This window comes from Schistocerca americana, chromosome 2, assembly GCF_021461395.2.
Source record: "Schistocerca americana isolate TAMUIC-IGC-003095 chromosome 2, iqSchAmer2.1, whole genome shotgun sequence".
NCBI lineage: Eukaryota > Metazoa > Arthropoda > Insecta > Orthoptera > Acrididae > Schistocerca > Schistocerca americana.
Window position 1 is genome coordinate 304,899,831 of NC_060120.1, and position 14,670 is coordinate 304,914,500.

The 14,670-nt window shown below is 39.8% G+C and overlaps 1 protein-coding gene across 2 annotated transcripts in view; it reads left to right on the plus strand.

Moving 5' to 3' along the window:
• LOC124592129 (tuberin) overlaps positions 1-14,670 on the plus strand; it is a 303,826-nt gene that overhangs the window by 152,578 nt on the left and 136,578 nt on the right. For both annotated transcript variants that reach the window (XM_047131806.1, XM_047131807.1), the window contains exons 16-18: positions 1,151-1,449; positions 1,665-1,813; positions 6,103-6,182. In XM_047131806.1, coding sequence (XP_046987762.1) covers positions 1,151-1,449; positions 1,665-1,813; positions 6,103-6,182 — 528 coding nt within the window. The remainder of the gene's footprint in view (positions 1-1,150; positions 1,450-1,664; positions 1,814-6,102; positions 6,183-14,670) is intronic.

Sequence of the window (14,670 nt, forward strand, 5' to 3'; positions counted from 1 at the left end):
TCACAGTTGAGCTCTTCCCAGCCACAGGTAGGGGGAGTTGTTTGCAATGCACAATGTTGTTGTTGATTGGATTGGGAGGGGGGGGGGGGGGGGGATATAATAAAGGAAAAGGGAGACTGGAAAATGGTAAAGTGCAGAATGAATGAAGTTCAATTCATGGGGCAGGGATTGAGCTGGGAGGTGGTAGCGGAGATTGAGGCCTGGAGGATTACAGGAATGATGGATGTGATGCAAGGACAATTTCGATCTATGCTGATGTCACTATTTTGCTGCCTTCCCAGCGTACACAATGTCCTAGTCCGTCCTTACATCTGTCAGCTACCATCTCCTTGCCACGTGAGTCATACTGCGGTGGAAGATTTAGGTGTAAGATCTGTCTATACTCGTCCAACATGTCCTACTCCAGTCCCGTACAGGCTTATTCTTTCCTATCAGAGGCAGGGCCACCTGTGAAAGCAGCTATGTCATATACCAACTCTGCTGTAGTTTCTGCAATGTGTTTCATGTGGACTTGAGTACCATCTTGCCCACCACAATGGTTGCTAAGTGTCAAAATTTGTTGAAGAGCAGAGTTGGCCACCCAGTAGCAAAATATGCTTCTAAGTACAACACGCTCGATTTCAGTGGCTGCATGTCTGGATCCTTTGGCTCAGCATCAGCTCTCCAAAATTACATAGCTGGGATTTGTCCTTGCAACACATCTTTTGATTCCGTATAATCCATCTGGCCTCAGTTTCTCCTGGCACAAAGTAGTGAACTAGTACAATGGTTCTGGACAGGTGTATGTTTACTCTATAGCTCTGAATAAGCATTCGTCCAAAAGCAGCAGTGTTCTCAGCTCCATTTATGTTCCTCTTAATGAGTCTTCTACTGGAAAAATAGTTAGGTTTGTGAGCTATAAATTTTGTTCTCACTTAATGAGCCATCACACTGCACAACATAGATCCGTACTTAAGAGGTTTTGCATGTTCTCCTTCACACCTCTGAGTTGTCTATTCAGTGAGTTGTTATATTTACTCCTTAAATGACTAATATTCCACCAATGAATTTCCATTATCTTACTTTTATGTAAGAAATTTATAGATTTTTTGTAAATTTTATTCTTTCCTCTAAATTTGTGGTGCAGACTATAATATTCAAAAATCTGTAGGGGCTGAGAGCAAATGTGTTGTTACCATTTGAAGAAGGCCAGTTAATGAAGGCTCCAGACATAGTAAATGAAGATTCATCAAGCCGAAAGCGTAGTTCAAGCCTCACAGAGCACAGCAGCAGGCGTAACCTGAGGGCATTACCGCCAGCAGGTGGTCCTGCAGCTGCTGCCGCCCGCTCGTCAGATCTCAAACCACCAATTGATGAAGCTCTGATGACTTTTCATGTGGAACTTACAGAGACCTGCATTGATCTAATGGCCAGATATACATTTTCTACATGTTATGCTGTACCAAAGAGGTGATTATTTCCATTTTTATTTCATTGTTATTTGAAAATGTGTCTGCCAGTAATGTACATCTTTATAAAGCTGTTCTTTTTTTTAAATGTTTGTTTCATCAATATTTCCTTTGTGGGTAATGATTTTTTACTCCTTTATTCTGCACCGGAGCTAAGATATGGATGTTGCAGGCTTTATTGCAAATTGATTAAGCAACAATTTTCCCCCTCCCCAGGCTGCCTACTGCTGATTTCCTCCTTAGTGGGGGACAGTCAATGACATGGCTTGTAGGAAATAAGTTGATCACTGTTACAACGAGTGGCTGCAGTCAGAAGGCACTTCGGAATGGATTATGCGACAAATGTTGGCAGGTTTGTCATACAGGTGAGTTGTGCTTCTGTTAATAGTGTTGGTTATATTATGTTGTTTCATGAAACTGTAAGTGCTTGGATGAAATAATAAGAAGAAGAAATTAATTTATTTGAGGCAGAAACTGATTTGGGATTGTAATTTTGAATTTTACTGTAGGTATGATGCTCACTATTTTGTTCTGTGTTTGATTCATGAGCAAACATCCATCTTTGTTTGGAGAGAACTCTATTATTTACAGTAGTGCTAAACACATTAGAAAGAGTAAATTAGTTTCTGGGAATGGTGTGAACATGTATTTATTAAAATGTTCAGGATTCTGTGCGTATAGAATTTTAGTTCAAGAAAAATGATGTGAATACTGACCAACTGATCTAAACTTTGTTGTGTTGTTATCTTTAAAATTTATGAAACACAAATTTTGCTGGGGGTACTGGAGCGATGAAGATAATGATGGTTTATTGGCACAGCACTTGATTAAGCGCTACAGCAATGGTGACAAAATTGAACTTTTTGGTAACCATAGGAAGTCATGTATCACATTTCTTTACATTTTTTTTTTTTCATTGAATCTGTGTGTAAAGAGTAAGACTTGCTGATAATTTATGTGGCACTGTAGAAAAGTGTTAGCAGTTAGGTACCAGAAATTGGTCATTTGATAAACATGGAAAATTCATTATATATAGAAGTAACAGAGACAGAAAAAGAAAAAGAAGGAAGAAAAATCCATTGTTTTCAGAAGAATGTGAGAAAAAGAAAAGCAGTGAAGGAAAAATGCCTACAAGAGGATTCCAGTGAAAGTAAAGAAGCATATGAAAATGTTAATAGAAAAACTAAATGTCGTCTCAGAAGGAAAAAGAGAGAACATGTGGATAGTTTAATCAAAAGAATAGAGGAGGATAAAAGTGCAGAGAATGCAAGAGATTTTTACAGATCAGTCAGATTTTGCAAGAAAAGATATACACCATGTATTTATGGCATTAAAGATAAAAGTGGCAACACAGTTCTGAAAAGATCCAAAGGTATGGAAATTTGGAGAGAATATTCTGAGGAGATTCTAAGTGTTGATGATGGAAGTGGAGATATGGAGCAGCAACGTGATTATGAGAGTGTAGATTCCTTCGTGGAACTGCCAACAATGAAAGAGACAGTAGACTCAATAAAAATACTAAAAAACAACAAAGCTCCAGGGAGAGGTGGCATAACAGCTGAATTGTTTAAGAAGGGAGGAATAAAAATTGAAAAACAAATACAAAAACTTGTTACGAACCTCTGGAATGAAGAAAGAATGCCAGAGGAGTGGACAGAGGCAATAATAAACCAATTCATAAAAAGGGCTACAAACAACAATGCAGGAACTACAGAGGCATTTTATTAATTAACACTGCCTTGAAAGTGGTCTCCAAGGTCCTCCAGAAAAAAATTAGATCCATAATTAAAAGAGATACTAAATGAGAAACAAGTAGGGTGTATGAACAATCATTCAACTATTGACCAGATATTCATACTGAAAAAAGCCATATCCAAATATTGGGAGTATAACAAAACAATGGCAATACTATTTGTTGATTTTAAGAAAACCTGTGAGAGTATATCCAGATATAAGATGTGGGAGAAAATGTAGGGATTCGTAATAGCAAAGAAGATTATAAATCTTGTGAAAGTGACACTGAAAGGCTCAAAAGGGGTAGTGAAGATGGGTGGAGAATATCCCAAGGCATTTGACATAAAAACAGGAGTCAGGCAAGGAGGTGGAATATCACCCTTCTTGTTCAGCATTGTAATACAGGAAGTGCTGAACACAGCGAGTGAAGTAGGAGCCCTTAGAACAAAAATAAATGTAGTGGCCTTTGCAGATGATGAAGTACTAATTGCTGAAAATCCAGATGACCTTAAAATACTGGCAAAGAGACTTTCAAAAAGCAAAGAAATCTAGACTAAAAGTAAATGATGAGAAAACAAAATTCATGAGGGTAGAAAGAAATTACAGAACAAAACCACGGGAAACTCTGCAGATCGATAACCACATGTTTGAAGAAGCAGATGAGTTTAAATATCTGGGGGTAGTAGTAAAAAACAAAAATGATGACAAGCAAGAAATAGAGGCAAGGATCAGAGCTGCATCCAGAGCATCATACTCACTCAACAAACTACTACCATCTCAGATTTTTTCAAGAGGAATCAAAGTAAGAATATGTAAAACCATAATCAGACCAGTATTACTATATGGGGCAGAAATATGGAGAACATATAAATAAATGGAGAAAAGATAAAATTTTTCAAAAATAACGTATTGCGAAAGATATTTGAACCAATCTGTGAGGGAGGAGAATGGCAGAGAAGAAGGTCTATACAATGAACCAGATGTAGTTGTGGAAGCCAAGACAAGGAGACTAAGATGGGCCGGCCAAGTCTTTAGAAGAGAGCAGGGATCTTTTCTGAAAGAAATCTCAGAGAATAAACTGGAAGGACAAAGACCTCTAGGCAGGCCGAAAATGAGATGGAGAGACCAGGTTGCCAAGGATCTCAAAGTACTGGGAGCAAGGGGAGAAGATGTTGAAGACAGAATACTGTGAAAGAGTTTACTTGACTAAGCCAAAAACCAACTACGATTCGTGGGGCTAGGCGAGTAAGAGTAACAGAAAAATCGATCCTGGTGGGAATAGCTACCAGTCACATAATGATCAGCGAGCATATTGGTGGTGGATGAAACATAGTTAAAGAAAAAAAAATATTTTACTCGTGTACTAAACATTGTTCCCCTTTTTAGTGACTTAAAAATGCTTTCTGTGATAGTGCAGTTTTTTGTAATAGTGTGAAACTTCATGTATTTGTGTTGTACAGTATCTGTGGCATAATTTTGTTGTTTCAATGATTTATTCCTAGTGTTGCTTTTGTCTTGATCCAAAGAAATATAATACACTTGGCACTATTGAGTTGAGGGGTATTGATTTCATATCTTTTACGCTGTCTGATTAAATAGGTGAAGCACTCTGAAGGTAAAAGAAACTTCCTGGTTTGAGAGTGTATGTTATATTATATCTGTGGTTATAACTTTGAGTAAACTTGACAAAGAACTTGGTTGTATGAGCCCACTTATCAATATGATGATGTAGCCCCTCTGGCCTGGATTCATACACTGATTTGGTTGTGAAGGGTATCATAAAGGGGAGTTGACATGTGAGCTGGTCTGCGGGGGACAGATGTAGTCTGGGCACAGGAGTTCAGTGTCACACAGACAGGTCATGGAGACACTTTCTATATGTGGATGTGTTTTGTGTTACAAAAATGGCACCAAAATACTGTCATATGAGAGGCAACTCATCAGCACACAGAATGTCAGTGATGTACCATTGTGCCATTAGAGTTCTCTCTGTCACTAGCAGCTTTTACCTGAGGTCATACCCAATTGGAAGAACTGGAAGTCTGTTTAGGTTGCTGCGTCATTGAACACAATGTGACGCCTTTCAGCAGCAGACTCTGATTCCTGGTCATGACACCACTCCAAACACAAATGTTTGTGTTATGATTTAATGAGAGCTTATGCATGGTACGTAATTCCGTGGTCCAGCTACATCTAGTGTCTGACCGATGGTGTGGAATGACACACAATGTTGCAGCAAGTCTGTTATGTATTCTCGAATGCCAGGTACATGTGTGAAGAGGATAATGTGTGTGGTGCACAGTATGGTGATTCTCACTTGTGATGGTCAAATAAGGTCAAACGGAACCATGATGACAGATACGCCTGCTCTCATGTACCCATGCAATCAGACATTGGGCCACTGTCACATCTGAATGCTTCACAAATCTGAATATTGCACAGTTTGATCAGCCAATCAAATGGCGACCCACAATGAGACCCTTTCCAGATTTTCAGGTGCTGATAATGATGTCTCACAGGAGTACATGGCATCTCCATGTTGTTTAGTGATTACGTAACATCTTATAATGTTCACATCCCTTATACGCCCTACCAGGCCTAGTAACAACAACAAACATGATCACCACCAACATACTCTGGTGGCTGTTTTACCTGTCACAGACAATTGCAAATCTAATGACTGTCTTTTGAGTGCTTCACAATTTTTGTCAGGCTGAGTAATTTACTTGACAGTTGTTTAACGTCATGTGTGATTGTTATGACTGTCCCATTCTACATACATTACTCATGGAATGGTTGATAGATGACTTCCTTCCCATTTGTTGAGCCATTTCCCTTTCCTCTTTGTGTGTTCTTTGATCCATACTTCAGAATTACAAAATATGCTACTCTAAATTTTTTTTTCATTGCTATGATTTAGCTGAACCAACTTCACCTGATGAAATTGATGTTGAAGTACGAAATCAGAAAGCTCCTGTGCAAAGAAGCAACAGTAGTGAGGTATGTATTCTGTTGATTTTTTTTTCTGTAGACTTTGAGGAAATTTTTATATAATACTCGGTAATAAGAAACATTTGTTTTATTTTCTCATGCATGTTCAATTCTTTTTCTGCAGAGTAAAAGAACTAAGTCTCATGTGCATAAAAATATAAGTGTTTGAAAATGATGCTTAATGTAAAGCGTTTGTTGATTATTTTATGTCAAATGAACGTTGGAAGATATTTCCAATTTGGTTTGCATGAGAGCCATTAGCTAATCTGAATATTCTCGCTATATCTATTATTATTATTATTATTATTATTATTATTATTATTAAGTTATGACAGCCTCAGCATATGGTATTGTATATTAAGTCTTTGATTCTTCATCCCAATGTTTTTCGTGACTGTTGTACAGATTGAACTGATATTGCATGCAACAATAGAACAACAGTTGCCTCCTAATCTGGTACTTACATGACACATTCCACAGGCTTCCAGTATTAGCTTTGTGTGTTGTATGTTATTTGCAGTAATGGGTATGCATTATGCAGTGCGAAGTATTAATAGTGTCTTAAGAAATAGCTTTATAAACATCATTCCTGAGGGGGATGAAAATTTGTATGAATGGTGCACACTGGAATGGATCTCATCCATTGTGAAATATAGAAAAGCTGGGCTGCTATTCCTGTCAGCTATTTGATTTTTTAAATTTGTGCATTAGACACAGTTTGTTATGTTTGGTCGCAGCAGCTTGTAAATTTTCACTACCCTTCTGTATTAAATGTTTTGAATGTTCACTTTTCCCATTTTTTGAAATTGATACATTCCATGAGTGACTTGATCTAAGATTGGAGATTAATTTTTTTGCAAGGAAATTGTGTGTGCTGCAGTGAAGATGGCATTTCCTTCTAGCAGGTGTACCCATTCTGTAAGAAAACAAAAGGAATTTCTTTTTAAGGAAGGGGATTACTGCAGCCAGACTCTGTTACCTTAAAGATACATTGCCAGCCTGTAGAATAAAGTCATTTAGGGATTAGCTGTGGTGTATGATTTTGTGATGTAGGATAAGGAAAGTTGTGGCAGAATCTAAATAATTTTGGAGTAAAGGAGATATTGCACTGATAAGTGGAAGCATTGAATCGTCATGAAAAAGCGTGAGAACTTTGCTAGCTTTAAGACAACTCCTTTAATGAGCTTTAGCGTGTGCAAGTCCACCAGACAGTGCATGTTCCGCCCCCTCCCCTCCTCCCTCCACACACACACACACACACACACACACACACACACACACACACACACACACACACACATTTGTGCAGCTAAATTATGATGGTTGAACTCACAGTGGCAGAACTGCAGTTCAGTAGATGGACTTGGGTGAGGGTTTGTGTCAGGCAGGGTGAATAGAGGGAGAGAAAGCTGGGAATGGGAGGTGGTGTTTTGATAAGGTAGTTGACAGTTCAGAGCAATGCAGCAGGTGTGCAGGATAGGAATGCGGAACTGAGGGGCAGCAGATTCATCAGATACAAATGCGGCACATGGGTACTGGAACCAGTGAGCTTATGCAGTGCACAATGACAGTGATATGGAATAGTGGATTGGGAGAGGATGACAGGACTTTGGAAGGAGGGACTATTAAGTGGTGGGTGCGGATGTAGTGAGTGAGTGGAAATTGAGGCCAGGAGGACTGCAGGAGCAGAGGACATGTTGCAAGAATAACGTTCATCTATCTAGTTAAGAAAAGCTGGTGCTGGAGGGATGGATACAGATGCCACAGATTGTGAAGCAACCATTGAACTCTGTATATTGTGCTAAACAGTGTGTTGGGCCACTAGATGCCCAACTTTGTTCTTGGCTACAGTATGGCAGTGGCCATTCATTCTTACGGGCAACTGGTTGGTGGTCATTCCACATATAATGCAGTTCTGAGGGCTGATATAACATGGCTGCTTTCACATGTGGCCCTGCCTTGTATGGAGTAGAAAAAGCCTATGGCATTCTTCGAGTAGAATGTGCTCAATGTGTCTTCCACAGGTATGTGACCTCTGTGATGTGGCGTTGGGAATGAGAGTGGAATATGGGGATGGATCAGGATGACGTAGAGGTTGTGTGGGTGGTGGAATATCAATTTAGGTGGGGATTGGAAGTACTGTGGACAGGATGTCCCTCATTTCTGGGCATGGTGATAAATAGCTGTAGCCCTGGTGAAGGACTTGGTTCAGGTGCTTTAGTCTGGAACGATATTGGCTGATGAGGGGAAGCTCTCCTTTGCTCGATATTGCAAGAGGTTTAGGGATCTGTGAGGATCTGGTATGGGAAATGTGTTGTGTGGACCATTTTTAGGGATTAATGCCTGTCTGTGAAGACCTTTCTGACAGTTTCAGCGTACTGGGCAAAAGAGAATTTTTGTCATTGCATGAGTGACCAGACTAAATGGGAGCAGTATTTTGGTGTGGAAAGGATGACAGCTGTCAAAATGCAGGTATTGTTGATGCTTTTTGGGTTTAATATGGACAGAGGTTTGGATGGAGCCATCAGAGAGCTGAAGGTCAAAGCTTACAAAGGTAGCATGTTGAGCTTTGAACCTGTTAAGTAGGTGAGAAGGAGGTTCTGAAGCTGTAGAGGAATGTGGGTAAAATGTCTTGACCCTGGGTCCAGATCATGAAGATATCATCAATGAACTTGTCCTAGACAAGATATTGAGGTTTGGGGTAGGCTAGAAAAGTTTCCTTAAGGCAGCCTATGAATAGTTTGGCATAAGAAGATGCCATGCATGGTACCCATGGCCATGCAGCTGATGTGTTTACGTGTGTTTTCCTTAGAGTAGTAGTAGTGTCTGTGAGGATGTAATTGGCTAGATATATAAAGAATGAGGGGGTTGAATTTTGGGTCAGAAGAACATAGAGAGAGGTACTGTTCAATAGCAGCAAGGTCATGGAGCATAAGCAGGATGGTGGCATATAGGGAGTTGGCATCAACAGTGGTAAGAAGGGGTGGTGATAATGGGATGGGGACAGTCAAGAGCCAGTGAAGTAAGTGGTTTGTTATCTTTAACATAAGAGGCTAAGCGACGAGCAATTTTTTGTAGGCATTAGTTGACAAGAGCAGAGATTCATTTGTGGTGCACAGTGATCATCTACAGTGAGCATCCAGGAAATAGGGGTGTACGGATTTTGATAACCCGGTAGATGGAGGATGTGCGGGTTATCATTGGGGTGAGAAGGGAAATGGACTCAGGGCAAAGATTTTGTGACACTCCAATGAACTGGAAAGGGGATTGGAGATTATGTTGGACTTCTTGGATGGGATCACTTTGACAAAAATTCTAGGCAGAAGAGTAACAGTTGTCAGAAGCATTCTGTCAAGATACCTGGGGATTGTTAATGAGGCCAAGTTGGAGATAAGAAATTCCTGGAATTGGTAACGAAGAAGTGTTCCTGATTTATGGAGCAGGAGAGTGAGAGTTGATCATAGATGAGTCCAGCATGATTGAAATGGCCTGTTGGGCTGCGGATATGACTGAAATGTCTGTAGGATTGAGGTTGTGATGGATATATCAGCAACAGTATTTTGGATTTGCTTAGATCTCAATTTTGTTAAATGTTGGGAAGTAGTTTCGGAGAGTATGGCAAATGGAAGAGGTAAGCAGATCTGGGTGCAAGAAAAGTTGATGATGGTGATCGCTATGGGTAGGATAAGTGTTGACGGGTAGTGGTATTAAGAGGTGCATGTAGGATATCAATAAACTGGTTAATTGGAATTTGCCTGGAGTGCTCTTCCAGGTGTTGGAGGGCAAAAGTTTCGATTTGGGAGATGTTGTGTAGGTAGTTGTGATTGCACAGTAACAATATCTTGCTGAGGGAGTAGTACCAGGGTTGTTTTGTTAGGGATAGGGATTGACAGAATCTGAAAATTTGTATGTCATTGTCAAAGGATAGGTGAGATCCAGAAAAAGAGTATTATTATTATTATTATTATTATTATTATGTTTGTGTGTGAGAGGGGGGGTGGGGGGGGGGTGAGGATTCCTTGGCTTAAACAGCATTCAAGGAACAAGATGTGGAGCTGAATTTTGCCTGGGGATAAGGATACTTTTCTGAGCTGATGCAGATAAATGGAGTAGGGGTCCATTCAGAATGCACTGGATGGTTGAGGAAACTACAGATAACAAGATGCAGCTTTGGGGAATTAAAATGCCGGAAGAAACTGTGCTGAGGGCTATAGGGAGCGAGAATATTCATTTGCTTGTTAACTATCATTGCAAGCATGTGAAAAAAGAGGAACATGCATAAAATTATAATGGGAGCAATGTGTAAGGAGGGGTATGTTGATTTGGAGACAAATGTAGAGCTGCTGCTGACAAATGAAATGGTTTGGAAGGTAGTGTGTGCGACACTTGCAGCAGCCATGACTGGTACTATAGGTTGTAGCAATAGTCGTGTGTGATCAGGTTGCTGTGGTGTGTGTAATACAGGTGAGAAAGAAGACAAGAGGAAGTTACAAACAAACAATACAGGAGAGAAAAAGTAGGTATAAATTATGAGACAATAACAAATGACAGACACCACAAGGTGTAGGACAGAAGGGAGCAACTAAGTGATACAAATGTGGTAGGAAAATTTCTGCCTGAATTTCTGGAATAGGGTGGATGTTCCGGCATTCTGGCACGTCCTAGTGTAAGTCCCTCAATTTCCCCATTGCCAGGAGACTTCTGTGGACAGATGCGTTGTCCTGTTGGAAGAGTGTTTTTTCTTTTTTTTTTCCTTCTTTAAGCCAGGTCAGTTTTCACAAATGCTTATGCCCAATTCTGTTAGAAGTTGATAGTAGCATTCTCCATTTCTGGTTTACTTTTTTCAAGGTAGTCAATCAACAAACTGCCTTTTGCATTCAACAATACTGGTGCCTTGATCCTTTCCACTAATGACACCAGCCTTGCCTTCTTTGGAACTGAGGAACTGGCTTTTATCCACTTAAAGACTGTTGTTTGGTTTCAAGTCTGTTGTGGTGAATCCGTTTCATCCACTGTCATGTGGCGACACAAAATGTCACTTCTGCATTTCTTCAAACACATGGAAGCACTTTTCGGAAAGTGTCATGTGAATGCATTTGTGTTAACAGTGAGCACACTTGGCACCCATTTTGTGCAAAGCTTTCTCATGTTCAATTCCCATTGCAAGATGCGACCAGAACATTTGATCCACCTTTACACGCTGATTTTCCAAAATAGTATAGCACTTTGTCGATGATTTCCCGTGTGCTTGCACTTTTTGGACATCCTTCTTGTGGATCACCTTTTGATGCTTTCACGGTTTCATGTAAACCATGCCGCTGATTTCTTCATGATGGAAATTGAAGGTTAACAGACACAATACACATTTTTAAGCCCAAATGAATTTGTTGGTGTTAAACCTTCTTTTATGCAGAATTTAAACACTGCATGATGCTCGATAATTTTTTTCCCCATTTTCATCATCATGCACATCACAACTGCTTCAAACAGCTGTCTACAGTGAATTGTTGCCTGGAATTACTTTTAATTTTATGTGGCATCTACTAACTCGTGTACCACCATAAGGCAAAAATAATCGTACGAGTAGTCCTGCAATCTCTGAGCGAGCCCAAGAACTTTACAGATCGCCCTCACACGTCTCAACACAAAGTGTCTACAAGGAATGGTGTAGCACTCACAGCCATGTAACAGCGCATGAGAATAATGGTTGCAAACAGACGCTAATCAACGGGGCACCAGAGAAGAGTGTTACATATTGACAATGACAGCCAGTTGCTGCTGTCAGTGAACTCGGGTCCATCTTGACATTTACAAAGGAAACTGCACACAACACATATTTCAAGTCATATACATCCATGTCAGCTTGCATCTCTCCAATTTTAGCTCCATGGTCTTTTCATGATAGATACATAGGAGGAAGCAACATGTTGATTGACTCTTCTAGTAAGTGCATTCTTGGAACTGTAACAGTAAACCACACACAGATGCCGAATGCCTCTTTTACAGTGTTTACCAATGGACTTGGTTAATCACCTCATTGATGCATCCGCACTTGGTAAATGTATCTTTAATGAAATGTGCTGTTCATCATCAGGACATCTCTATTTGCTGTATTATTCTTATCCAATATGGATCCCTGACTAATAGTAATATTAAAGTATTGGTCTAATGAGGGTTTCATAAGTTACCACCTTTGTGAAGGGGTTACACTTTCTGAGGATTCCTTCAATGAATCTCTGTATGGCATCTGGTGTACCTGCAATTAGTTTTATGTGGTCGTTCTGTTTAAAATCACTCTGTATGCATAATCCTGGATATTTTGTGAATGTGACTGCTTCCAGTCAGCATTCTGCAGTCTTTTAATTATAGCATGAGTCTTTCTGCCTATTTATGCACAATATGTTACATTGATGTAAACTGAGGGTCAATGGCCAATTCCTGTACCAAACATCGATCCACTGCAGGTCTTCCAGCATTTTGGTACAATTTTTCTAACAATGCAGCTCCTCTGTATACAAGAGTATCATCTGTGAGGGCATCATTGAACATACGTTGCTATCCTCAAGGTCATCTATATATATTGCGAAAAGTAATACCACAATTCTCCCTTTGGGTACACCAAAAGTTACAACAACATCTGAAGGTTTCTCTCCATTGAGACTGACATCCTGTGTTCTTTTTGCTAGTAACTCTTCAGTCTAATCATACAGCTGGTTGGATATTCAGTATATTCATATTTCGTTGATTAGAGGGCAGTACAAAACACTATTGAATGCCTTCTGGAAGTCAAGATACACAACTTGGTCACATGGCTCTACCACTTTCTGTGTCTCATGGACGAACAAAGTAAGCTGGGTTTCAAATGATGGTTGTTTCTGGAACCCATCGTGACCTTTACTCATTGTTCTGATGTCCACCTTGATAGCTGAATGGTCCATGCGGTAATGTGTCATGAAAGGGGCCCGGGTTTGATTCCCAGCTGGGTCAGAGATTTTCTCTTCTCGAGGACTGGCTATTGTGTTGTCCTCATCATCATATCATCTTCATCGAGATGCAAGTTGCTGAAGAGGTATCAACTACAAAGGCTTGCACCAGGGACCGGTCTACCCGACAGGAGGCCCTAGCCAAGCGACATTTCATTTTTCACTGTCCTGATTAGAATTAGTGTGTTCTATGAAACTTAAAGTAAGTTCAGCTCAACCAATTCTTGTGTTAGCTAACAAACTAACAAGGAGAACCAGCTATAGGTCCCATACATCTTGTATTGCAGGACAACTTCCCATTTGTTTCCTTTCTCTTCCACATCTGATCCAACAGTCTCTATCCGACATTTTCTTGGTCTTCCCCAAGGTCTTCTTCCTACGAGGTTCAGGTTTACTTTTCTATTCACCTCATTCCTGATTTTGTCCTTTCTAGTCGTTTGATTCATAGTTTTAATGAATCTCATTTCTGAAGCCTGCTGAGGTCTTAGTGTAGTAGGGTACATGTTTGTAAACCATATGTAATCATTGGTATGAAATTCGTGTGGTATGTGGTTGCTTTTGCTTTTAGTGGCATTTTACCATTCCAGAGAAGGTTTCTGATTTGACTATAAAAAGTGGATGCTTTCTGTGTCCTGCTGAGTACTTCGTGCTTAGTGGTATTACTTTTCAAGATCATTCTTCTTAGGTACTACTTTGACTCCTTCTAGAAATATGTTTGAGGTTGTTCCTTGCCTGTTGATGGTCATTTCTACTGTCTTTGTTTTACTTATTTCAGATTTGTTGTTCCAGTCATTAAGTTTGTTCTATGTTTCAGCTTCTGTCTCTCCCCATAGTATCAAATCAGTAGCAAAAACCAAGGCATTTAGTTTGCTGTTTATTTTCTTGATAAATTGTATGATCTTGTTGTAGTAGGGCACTTCCTTGTTGGACACCTCTTTCTTTCAAACCATTCTGATTGTCCGTTGCCTTTCTGAACACAGCTGTAAAGTTTTTGACGTAGCATCTTTACTTTATCAATTAGGGACTGTGGCACATTTCCAAACAGTCCCATATCTTGTTTCAAGGAACATTGTCATACCCTTTTTCAATGTCCACATATACAATCTCAAGATTTCTTCCACATTCCCAGTACTTTTCTGTCAGCATTCTTACTGCGAAAATAAGATCCATAATACCTCAGTCTTTCTTGAATCCATACTGTTCTTCCTCAAGCAAAGGTTGTGCTATCTTCCTAAGTCTCATTTGAATGATATTTTTTAACAGCTTCCGGGTGTGTGACAGCAGTGTCATGCCTCTGTAACTTCCACATTTTTGTTGATTCCCATTGTTGAACAGGGGGGTGATGACTTTTTTACGCCAGTCTTATGGGGTTTTATTTTCTTCTAAAGTCACTGATAAAACTCAACACTCTATATAGCCAGTTTAAGCCTAATATTCCAACTGCCTTTATCATGTCTGAGGTAAGATGATAGAAGCCTGTCGACTTTCCATTCCACATGCTCTTTAATGCTGGT